Here is an 11,716-nt window from a genome sequence, read left to right on the forward strand (position 1 = left end):
TATTTTTAAGAGACGAAGTTTTTCTGTGATGCCTGTAATTGCTCCGGGAATGTAGGAAGCAAGGGTCCACCCCAGCAAGGATCTTGATGGAGGTGCAAACCAGTGCCAGATGCCTTGCAAAAAGCCTCCGCTGTGGATATCTTTCACACCTCATTTCTTCCTCATTCCCATCAGTTTCATGGCTGGTCTCACAGCAGTTCATGTTAATCCCAGCCCTCAGAGGCAGGAGGTGTCTCATTCACATCTGGCAGTCAGTTTCTTAGAGGCAGTTTCTTAGGGCAGAGATTGTTTCCTTGCTTATGTGATGTTTTAGACAGGGCAAGAAATACCTTGAGTGGCAAGGGAAGTCAGCAAGCTTTGAAAGTTCTGTGAACTCAAAACACATGAAAACATATTGTAGAAAACAATATCTTTCCCTCCTCCCCCCTTTTCTAAAATGTTGAGGTGTTTTCATAGAATCATGGATCCGTTTGGGTTGGAAAGACCTTTAAAGGTCACCTAGACCAACCCTCTGAGATGGGCAGGGACATCTGCAACCAGATCAGGTTGCTCAACCTGCCCTGGAATCTTTCCAGGGATGAGGCACCTACCAGCTCACTGGGGATCATGTGCAGGTGCTTCACCACCCTCAGCACTAAACATTTCTTCCTTATATCCAGCCTGGATCTCCCCTCCTTTCTTTTAAAACCTTTACCTCTTGGTCTATCACTACAGGGCCTATTAAAACTTTTGTTCTTTTTCTCTTTAAGACAGGCAAACCAAAACAAGCTGAAGCAGTTTTCATCAGTATGAACTTCAATTTGGAGCCAAAAAGTTGCTTTGAACACAAACCCATGTGTTGGTTCCAATGTTTTTTTGGAAGAGAAAAGCTATTAGTCAAAATCAGCATTTTTCCCCCCCCATGTAATCAATTAACTGACCAGTTCTCTTTTTTTAACCCTTTTGGTAAAGGAAAGACACAGCTGCTTGCCCTGGAAGGGCAACCACCAGGCTAGGGTTCCCCTGGCTGCCGCTGGTCCCCATGACGGCCGTGCTCTTCTCTTCCAGGTGCTCCTTTTCAAAGGTCTCAGCATCCCCATGCTACCTCCTGCCGGCACTTCCACCTGGGTCCCCAGCCTCAGCTCTCCGCCGACTTCACCCTGCCTCACGCGGTGCAGCCTCAGCCGGGGCTGACCCCCCACATGGCCCCCGCGCACCAGCACAGCGGTCCCCTGCACCAGCCCCTGGCACCGGTGCCAGCCCTGCCCTTCCAGGACGTGGCCGGACCATCTTTCCTACCTCAGGCGCTTCACCAGCAATACCTCCTCCAGCAACAGCTCCTCGAGGCACAGCACCGCCGGCTCATGCCCCATCCCAGGTAAGCGGGTCTTACTCTTCCTGAAGGATGCTGAGGAGCTGGGTCAGCCTCCCTGCAGCGAAGTGGCTTCTTCAGAACTCCATCAGTATGTGCTGGTGATTCAAGGCTTCACTGGCAATGTTGAGTTTCCTTCATGAGTTCATTTGGCAGTCTTCTGCCCAGAGAGGGGGTGGATGCCCACATCCCTGGAGGTGTTCAAGGCCAGGTTGGATGGGACCCTGGGCAACCTTGCGTAGATCCAGGCATGGAGGTTGGTGGCCCTGCCTGTGGCAAGGGGGGGTCCCTTCCAACCCAGACCATTCAATGATTCTATGATTTGTGCACCCCCAAAACTCATCCACCAGAAAGAAAGCTGATGGGTAGGTTGCACCTGTGGGTGCACCTTTCCCATGGGGTCCACACCACGATCATCTAGTAAGTCCCAAGGTCACCTATGGGATGGTAACAGCACGATGGTAACACCTTGGTGCTGCTGTGAACCTGTCCTGCATGACACAGAGAGAGTGATGGGCTGCATGCATGAGGCATCTCCTCGTAGCTGCTATTTCATTTCAAAAAGATGTAAGAGATCACATCCACCTATCCTAGCAGGGTTCACACATGAAGAGCTTGCTCTGCTGGGCCTAGGTAGGCTTCCCAAGTCTATGAGGGAACAGTGCCACTGACCTACAGCATATTCAGTCAGGGAAAGCAGCCTGAATTCAGGCTGAACCAATGGCTGCAGAGAGAATTATAGTAGCTCAGCAGAGGTGGAAATGGATGCCTGGCCTCATCCTGATCGTGTTTCTTGAGAGGGGTTTAGGTAGCACATAGGAGAAGAGCAAGGGGTTGGTTTTTTTTTTTGAGACATAGAAGCTGTTTGTGGGTTTTACCCGTGGATCAAGAATCAGAACACGAGTCTTTGTAATAAGGCTTCATTTGGAAAGAATGCTGCAGACAGAACACGCTTTCTTTCCATGCCCTTTCTGTCTGAAAATTGTGTGTTCTTCTCATCCTTGTTTTGTTTTGCATAAGCTGGATTTTAGGTGGATTTAATGATTAGTTAATAATTGGGTAGCAAGTATGTGCGAGGCTGAGGCATTGATGATACAAGTTATTTACCTCTTAGTCATAAGCTGAATTCAAATAAAAGCACTGAGCACAAATCCATGCAGAAGCTGCTTTGGTAAATGCTGCCAGTGTTACATTTACAAGTGGGCTGTGGTGTGGAAGAGAGCAGGAACCTCTTGCCCAGTCCCACAGCCTGCTGTTGAAAGCACAGCTGCACTGTGGGAGGGCATCTGGTATGGGGCATGAGGTCCAGGTGTGGGGCATGAGGTCCCAGTAGTGGGAATCTGGGTTCTGCCTTCAAAAGTGAAGCCTCTGAGCTGTGGCTGCACATAAAAACTCTTGATCTAACAGTTCCCTACTCCATTTGCTCTACTGTTTTCCCATGGCTTTGCTTTGCGATGGCTGCAGTGTCAAGCAAGGACTCATCAGGGAGGAAAGGGTATGAGTCTGTCTGTAGTGCAGATCTGGCTTGTGCATCCATCTTGTATCTTTCCAAACAGGGACACTGATCAAGCAGCACATGCTCTTCCCCTGGTTAGCTGAAATGGGCAATAATCATGAGAAGAGACTCAAATCCCTAGAAGAACCTTGCCATATATTCTACCGCTTTCCCTTCCTTTCCTGCAGAGCAGTGGGAGAAGGAGCTGGATCCCAGCCTGGCCTGTCCATCATCCAGAGAAATGTTGGCAATGGCCAGCAAGAGCAAATTCTGCTTTCAGTTACTCCTGAGTAATCCTGTTATGAATGAGGTTCCCCAGGAGTTTATGGACTGCACGGGGAGACAAGACAACCTGCAGCTTCTTTATGATGATGGATAGCGGCTGCAGCAGGGACACATTTTATCTCCCCTGTTGTTTATGGGGCTGACAGTGGAGAAAAAGAAAACAGCATGAAAGGCAGAAAGCTGCTAAGGAAGAACGTTTGGTTTCCCCTTCTGTCCATGTTGCCTCTGAACAGTACCTCCTGTAGACTGACTGTATGTGAATGCTGCAGGGGGGTGGGGGTGTGCACCGTGTCCAGGGGACCACAAGTAAATGTCAATACTCTGAGTTTCCTCTTCTCATCATCCCTGGCACCTGCCTGTACCCCTTTCTCTTGGGCACATAATCCTGAGCCCAACTGTTTGTGTTTCCCCCCTGGTTTGTTGACATGAGTTTGGAGCAGGAGTTGTAACTCGCTTGCCACTCTCCTCTCCACAGGCGGGCTCAAGAGCGCATGTCTGTTCAGCCTCACCGCCTACACCCCAGCTTTGACTTCAGCCACCAACTGCAAACTCCACAGCCCATGGGGACCCAGCCCAGGTATCTAGCTGAAGGCACAGACTGGTAAGTCTTCCACACTTCACCAATGTGTTGAATGAGGTTTCCAAAAAGCCCTGCAGTGGCTTCAAGGCTGTGTGGCTGTCATCACGAATCGATGTTTTCATGAAAGCTGACAGGTCGGCTCACCAGATACCACGTGGGGAGTGAGGCATGGGAGTGTGGCATGGAAGTGTGGCATGGGAAAATTCATCTCTGGGAGGACCACAAACATATACTAAAGCGGTTATACATACACACATTAATAGTGAGGCACTGATATTGCCCACAGCTCTCCATCCCACGAATGTAGACTGCAGCCAAACATCAATCTTCCTGCAGGGAATATTCCTGCTGCAGGGCACAGCCAGGGTCTTTCTCCTGTAACCCAACGTGTCTTCCTGAAGTAGATACTCTGCTGCCCACTGGCACTCAACAACAGTGGCCACAATGATTTCTGTGGTCTAAATTATAGATCGCTGGTGCTGCCCTGCCCAGAAGGGTGGTGTGAGTGAATTAATAGCTGCTAATCGTTCTCCCAGTGTCGCATTCGATAGCCTTGGAAAAGGCGCGTGGGGAATCGATCGTTTCATTTTCAGAGCAGGTTTTGAGCTCTTGTGCAGTTAATAAGGTATGGGGATGCACTCAGAAGGAGAGGCAAATAAAAACATACCTCTGAATAGCTGCTCGTTAGCTGAGCGAGGTCCGTTCTGCGCACTGAATGGGAAAAAAATAGCATGTGAACATGTAATTAGAGACAATCGCACTGTGTGTGCACAAGGGGCCCGAAATAAAATGTCACAGGAAATCTTAATTATGGCATTTCCTAACATCTGAGCGCTTTTCTCTGCAAACGGAGAGTCCTCTTAGCATTGGGGAGGGGGGTGTGTTACCCCCCCTCTGGGGTAATAACATACACCTAAAATATGGCCAGATCCTTCTGCCATTTTCTTCTCAGGTGTCCCCATTACTGGCACCACTGCGAGCTGAATTTGGCCGGGATGACATTGTTCAGATCAGTTTGCAAAGCAGTTCGCATACCATTGGGATAGAGCCATTCTTCCTGCCTGTCTCTCAGCGCAGAGCGTTTAATTACAATCATTAGAAGGATCTGATACAGCATCGCTTTGTGTTCCCCTCCTCCTTCCTCCTTTTTACCCCCCGTGCTGCTCCATAGCCTTGTAAAACCTCAGGAGTGGGGATGACATAAATCATACACTGTGTATATATATTTGGGTGACTCACTTCCCCCTGGGGCACGTGTACAGTTTTGCTCAGTGACAGATACAAAGCCGTTCCTCTAATGTGTTACCACCGCGTGAGCAGCGCCGGCGCGCGCGCTCGGAGGCGGTGGGTGGTAAGGCACCATTGCGGGAAACGGGGATGGAAGGAAGTTCTGAAGGTGATCAGTCATCTCAGACAGCCCAACCTTGATTAAAATCTTCTGGTGAAGGAGAAATAAACTCCCATTCGGTTCCTTAAATCATCTGCATTCGCATTTAGTGACGACCAACCCAACCTGTTATCTGAGTCCTTATCTTTCACTTTTTGATTGGTGGCAGCCAAAGGCATCAAAGCTCTTGGACCTCACAGCTGAGCATCAAGATGAGGTGTTGTCGTAGCACAGGCTATAGGGTGATGGTTGGGTTTGGGTTTCTTCAGCCGATGTGCTCTTCTTACTCACCCACAAACTCTGGGAAAACAACAGTCCATTGTTCTTCTTTGGGCACATCTGTAGACCCACAGCATCACTTCAGGAGCCCTGGTACCTGATTTTAAGGACCTAGATGCACCCATGCAGGAACAGTTTGGCAGTGTTGACACTGAAATTACTTTTACAAGTTAATAATGTCTGTTCATCTTCGAGAGATCTCTTCAGTCCTTGATCTGAAAGTACTCCGTCGATTATCACATCTGTATTTTAGGCAGGGAGTACAGGAAGACAGAGTGGGGGTGGCCAGTGACAGGGCAGGGAATGGACCCAGCTCCTCCTGGTTCCAGCTGAGCTCTCCATCCACCTGGGAGCAGTTTCAGAAATTGGATAAACCTCCAAAATCATGACACGGGAACTGGGAATTCTCAGTCTTGCCGATTCCCACCCTGCTTCTGTTCTTGTCAGTTGCTTGCTGTGTTTTATCCCCTGACAGCTCTGTCTGTCTGGGACCTGGCTAGCACATGGCCAGGAGGAACAGTCCCATCAAGGACGGTCCCTCTATTTGCTTCAGCTTGCTGCAGGGTGGGGGGACTTATTGTGCATCACTGAAGCCCTGGAGCTTTTGCCTGGTACACCGGCCATCCCAGTAAAGGGTTCCTGCACTCACTGTCCCCTCACGTCCCTTAGTTGTTGGGCCAACACAGTCTCACAGCTGCTGGAGAACATCCGGGCTGCTTCTACCAAGCTGTGGTGCTTGCTGCCACTATCCTTCATGGAGGGGAAGAGAGGTTTGAGGATGAAATGGGAAGCCACTCCTGTGCTCTAATGAGCTCCGTTTTTGCAAATGTGAAGACAATGGCTATTAGAGCGCCGGCTTTTGTAATTACGATGAAGTGAATGACGTTCAAAGCCCTTGTCTGCTGAGACTTGTTGGCTGGAGACAGCAGGGATCAGCTAATTGGATTATAGACGGAGAGGCTGTGCTGTCTCTGTGCATCCCCTCTGCACAATGACGTGGGGATGGGCTTGCAGTTTGTCTCTGTGTGCTGGATTGGGCAGCTGGACATTGGCTGGGATCTTGGTCATGTCAAGTCCTGGGATTGAGCTGCGTTATTTTTCTGGAGGGAAGAATTGTCCAGACTCACCAAGCTGAGCCCCAGCTCTGCTTGCCTGGGCCAGGCTGTGTGTGGGCAGGTGGGACCATCAGCTATGTCCCACTTCATTGTCCTTGGCCTGCTGGTTGTGTGACACCCTTTCCTACAGCAGTGTCATTCAGAAACATCTTAAAACTTTAAGAAAAGAAATCCCAAAACCAACAATAACAAAAAAACCCCAAACCCTGGGCTGGGAGACCTCCAGGAAGAGCACAGGCATATCGAAAGTCCCTGGATTGCTCCTTACAACTGCCCAGAATGGTCACCAGACTGTCCCTGAGTAATTAGCTGCAATACTGCAAAATATCCAAGGTAAAATGTAAATGTTTGTGGTGATGGCAGTGCAGGGAGGACCTGGTCTGGCTGAGTTGAGTTACCAAGCCTGGCTATCAATCGAGACACCAGAATGCTCTTGCTCCAGTACTTGCAGGCTGCGGCTGTGCAGCTCTTCACACCAGCTAACACAAATGTCAGCTGGCATAAAACCAACCCCTTGCTCCTCCATGCTGTCCTGGTGGGTGATTGCCCAAAATAGAGGAAACTCCCTTCCAAGCTGTAGCATCGCCTCAGGCTGAGGAGCCCCCAGCAGCACCACCTGTGAAGGTTGCCCTGGGAGGGTGACCCAACTTGCTGTAAGCCCCACAATGAAACCACACAGTCACATCTGTACCTTCACCCTTGCATCCACAGGGACCTCAGTGTTGATGCGGGACTGACTCACACCCAGTTCCAGGTCCGTCCGGTCCCTCAGCCCTATCAGCATTACTTAGCCACACCTCGGATGCACCATTTCCCCAGAAGCACATCCTCAACACAGATGGTAAGTGAAACGCCGCTACTGAGAAATGTTTTATGCATTGTCTGCCAGAAGGCAGTCAAAATAGAGGCTGCTATCTTTCTATCACCTGTCTTCTGTGAATCCCACTTATCTCCGGCCGTGGGAGGGAGTGTCTGAAAGGATAATGTTGCATCATTGCACACAGGATTAGAGAAAGGGAAGAAAAATCTCAGCTGCTCTGGAAAGATTCGGTCCATCATGTGTGGGACCGCACTCACGAGCTGGTCTGCAAAGCCTGGGCGGGATGTGAGAGACTCAGCAGTTTTACTAAAAATATTATTAATTCTGAAATGAACCATGGGATTCCAGGGCTTTTTGTGTGCAGGGTTGACAGCAGCTGACTCTCTCTCTCTCTCGGGCCAGCCCCAAGGACCATCCCTTTCCACATCATTGCTCTTTACCTCAGTCTTGATGCTGTCCATAAAGGTTTTGCATCACCTCTTGCAGAGGTGGAGGTGGGGTTTGATGAGAAGAGGGGCTGAGGGGGGTCGTTTGCTGTCACTTCTTCTAGCAGGGTGCTGTATTTAGAGGTGAGCCACACTGAGCACTGCTAATCCTCGAAGAACCCTTGGAAATCCCACAAGGGTGGTTTTTCCTCAGGCTTGTGGTCAGACCCTGGCCACCTGCGTGGTACAGTGAGGCTTAAAGAATCCAAGCTTGGGTGAGGAGAAATCCACCCATTTAAAGCAAATAAAATATCCCTTAAGCTGATCGATGGTGAGAGTTCAGAACTGCGATGTTATAGATGTGAAAAGAGTTATTGTAACAGATGATTCAGAAGAACTTCACACTCTTAGTTACCATTTATTGGAAAACTATGTAATAAAACCTCAGGTTTTGACTGTTAAAAAGCTTCCACTGTGGAAGGCACTGGTCTGCTCTTCTGTTTTGAGTTTTTAAAGTGGGGGGTTTAAATCAGGGTAACAACAGGGGCTCCTGGTGGCTTTATTTTCCTCCCTCACTTCCCTCAGGTTGTTCACGAGATCAGAAATTACCCTTATCCGCAGCTCCAGTTACTCGCTCTTCAGGGACTGAACCCGAGCAGGCACACATCAGCTGTGCGGGAGAGCTATGAGGTACGTGCCTCGGCCACTGGAACTGTTATTAAATCTTTCAGTGCTGGGAACTGGTGTGAGCTCTGGCATACATTTGTAAGGCTGCTTTGTGGTGGTGGAAGTTGCTCTGAGTCTTGCAGCAGTTTTAGTAACACCTGGGAGGTGAAGGGATTGAGTGGGTTTGGGTTATTCTGGGGTGCCCGGGCCTGGTTGACTCTGCCTCACCTCATGTCTCTGAGAAAAGAACTTCAGTTCTACAGGGCTTTGTCCTCCAGCCTGTCAAACAGAGCTCAAATTCCACCCCAGTTTCTGAAATATTGGATGTCCAGCTCCCTGCTCCCTGCCTCAAACCCTTAAGCTATCTGTCCAAGAGATGAGGCTCAGATCCATCTGTAAAGCATGACTGATTTGGGGATTTGAAGGACATTTCCACCAAGGAAAAGGCCGGATGGAGCCTGGGTCCCTGGCAGCTGGAGTGGGGTGGTGGGACCTCATGCCCCAGCAACAATGCTGATGACACTTTGCTGCTGTTCCTGCACCACAGGAGCTGCTGCAGCTGGAGGACAGGCTGGGCAGTGTGAGCCGGGGCGCTGTCCAGAACACCATCGAGAGGTTCACCTTTCCCCACAAGTACAAGAAGGTGAGTGCCCCAAAACCACTGTCAGCCCCCCTTTGTTGGCAAAGGATTGAGGGCACAGAGAGGGCAGTAGAAAGGACTTTAGTGGGTTGTGGTCCTCAGGGGTGGCCAGCCTCCACCATCCATGCAGGAGGAATGTAAAATCCACAATTAGTGCTTTGAGATCTTGAGGAGGCTCCTGGGCTGAAGCAGTGGTGTGGCTGAGCTGGCAGTTTCTCATTTCTAGACTAGAAAGCTGCAGGCCAAATTTGCCAGAGGGTCTCAACCTTCTCCCCCACAGCTTGGTAAGAAGATGCACACACCAAGGGGGCTCCATTCGTGCAGACCCACCCCGTTCTGCGTGCAAGAGGCATGCCCCACACACCCTGCCGTGAGGGTGATGGTTCCATGGTGTGGGGGAGCTTGTCCTCTGCTCATTTTGCAAGAGGCACCTCCTCTGTTGGAGCTGATCTCCTGCCCATCATCAAATGGGTGTCATGGGGATTTTTGGGGTCATGCTAATTAGAAAATAGGGAAGGTGATCATTTATGTGGTAATTTCCTATGTTGGTCATTGGTCGCTGGGCAGTAACAAATAGGGACATGGTACTGCCCAACATTTACTGCCCAAGTTGGAAGTGAGTCAACTCCTGCTGCATTTACCTCTGACTGCACCTCCAGTGGATCCAGAAAAATCTACGGGGAAGAGAAAAGAGGAGAGCTGACAGGTGAAGCACTGCTCCACAGTGTAGGTGGGTCTGGGCCAGCGGCTAAGCTGGCATGGGGTTCAGTAGTTGCCCTTCCTGGCAGTGGTGTCCCCACATGCTTTGGGGTCTCTGGGAGGAGCCTCCAGCAAAGGAGATCATGGGGCCATCCCCCCTGCAAAGAGGATGGAGGAGGGGTGTGGGGCGGCTCTGTTATGGCAACAGAGGACAGGCTGCTCCTTGGAGCACTGCCACCAGTTCCACTGCCACTAGCCCCAGGAGAAAACATGCCAACCAGCACCACGTTGGTGGTATCCTCCCCTCATTGGCTGTTTCCGCTGGATCAGCATCCCCCAGGTGGATGATCTGTCTGATACATGAAGATCCTGCCGTTTGCCTTCCTGCAACTACCCAGGCTTGGGAGAGCTTTAGAGGGCCAGGTCCTAACCAAACAATGTCTTTAACCTTGCTGCAGAGAAGACCACAGGAGGGTAAAGCTGAGCAAGAGGATGGAGAAGAGTCGGACACTGATGAGAAATGCACAATCTGCTTGTCCATGCTGGAAGACGGAGAAGATGTCAGGTACCATCCTCCCTCCCACCCCTCTGCCTCTCAGTGCTGCCTGAGTTGTGTTTACTTGGATTGATGCCTCCATGCGCTGATGGGATTCTCCCTGTTCTGGTCCTAACAAACTCACCTGGGCTGTCACAGGGTCTGGGAACCTAATGCTGTTTAGATGGATATTGTTATGGGCTGTATTTAGGAGCAGGCCAGGTGGCAGGTGGCAGAGATGGATGGGTCTCAGGTCTCCAACAGCCATCTGGAGCTCAGGGACATCAACATCTGAGCTTGACAGATGACCAAAAGATGAAAAAAGGGGAGTGTGGCTGTGAAATCCAGGGGAGCTTGGCTTGTGGCCAGGATGGAGCTGCTTTGCTGTAGAATAAGCAAGCTTGCTCTGCCTGCACGGTCACATAGAGCCATCCTGAGCCAAGAGCAAAGTCCCAGTTATCCCTCACAGACATCCCCAGGTTCTTCACTGGGTTCAACCTCTGCTTGTGGCAGAGGGTAAGGACAAGCAATCACACAGGGCAGAGCTACCATGGCTGAAGGAGCTGCAGGTGGGGGGTGCAGCTGCATTACCCCATCCTGCTCCTCACCCTTTAATTGCTTTAAACCATTAAGAAGAGCTGTGATCCTCTCGCTCCCTGTTGTTGCGGTTCAGGGTCCTTCTGGCTCGCAATGGTGAGCAAAGAGACAAGGAAGGTCCTATAGCTGCAAAGAAAACACATGACACGTGGCACACCAGGGACCCACAGGGGAGCAGTGGGGACTGCCCCAACTACTAATGACTTGCAATGATGAAGAACCAAGAGGCTTTGGATTATAACCTAATACTCCTAAAGGGTTAAAAAGCAGCAGCCAGGGTCATTAATTGTCCAACTCAGTTGAGGAGGTTGTGGAGGAGGACACCATCTCTGACCCACTGCCTTGACATTACTGGGGGAGGGCTTAGGACCTCAACAGCACCGGTGTCACTGCATCTGTGCTTTCCCATGAGAGAAGCAGCCCTGGCTGCTGCTTTCTGGCTCTTCTCGATCCCCTAAACCTCTTCCTTCCTAACGGGGTGGTACTTCTCTCTCTGCAGGCGGTTGCCCTGTATGCATCTCTTCCACCAAGTGTGTGTGGACCAGTGGCTGGCCACCAGCAAGAAGTGCCCGATCTGCAGGGTGGACATTGAAACACAGCTCGGCTCGGACAGCTGAAAGGACTGGCTGGACACACCATTTTCCTTACCAGGTCATATGGCCATAAACCCTTGCAGCAAAATTTTTTTGCCTTCTGAGCCATTTGATTGAGATGAAAAGTCTGCAGGCACGTTAGTGAGGAGGAGGAGGAGGAGGTGGCGGTACAATATCTAGCGGTAGGAGATATTGCACATACGCAGGATACGGGCCCGGTGAAAGGGAGCTGGCATTCCCGGAGCTCAG

General features: G+C 50.5%; 1 protein-coding gene across 1 annotated transcript in view; it reads left to right on the forward strand.

Moving 5' to 3' along the window:
- Positions 1–11,491, forward strand: part of ARK2C (arkadia (RNF111) C-terminal like ring finger ubiquitin ligase 2C) — a gene marked incomplete at both ends in the record, with an annotated part of 46,542 nt that extends 35,051 nt beyond the window's left edge. Inside the window, 7 exons of the mRNA XM_084278631.1 lie at positions 1,048–1,357; positions 3,607–3,732; positions 7,204–7,333; positions 8,323–8,427; positions 8,951–9,046; positions 10,201–10,307; positions 11,374–11,491. Coding sequence (XP_084134757.1) covers positions 1,048–1,357; positions 3,607–3,732; positions 7,204–7,333; positions 8,323–8,427; positions 8,951–9,046; positions 10,201–10,307; positions 11,374–11,491 — 992 coding nt within the window. The remainder of the gene's footprint in view (positions 1–1,047; positions 1,358–3,606; positions 3,733–7,203; positions 7,334–8,322; positions 8,428–8,950; positions 9,047–10,200; positions 10,308–11,373) is intronic.
- Between the last annotated feature and the right edge of the window lie 225 nt (positions 11,492–11,716).

The sequence above is a fragment of the Gallinula chloropus genome, assembly GCF_964237585.1.
Source record: "Gallinula chloropus genome assembly, chromosome: Z".
Classification (NCBI taxonomy): Eukaryota; Metazoa; Chordata; class Aves; order Gruiformes; family Rallidae; genus Gallinula; species Gallinula chloropus.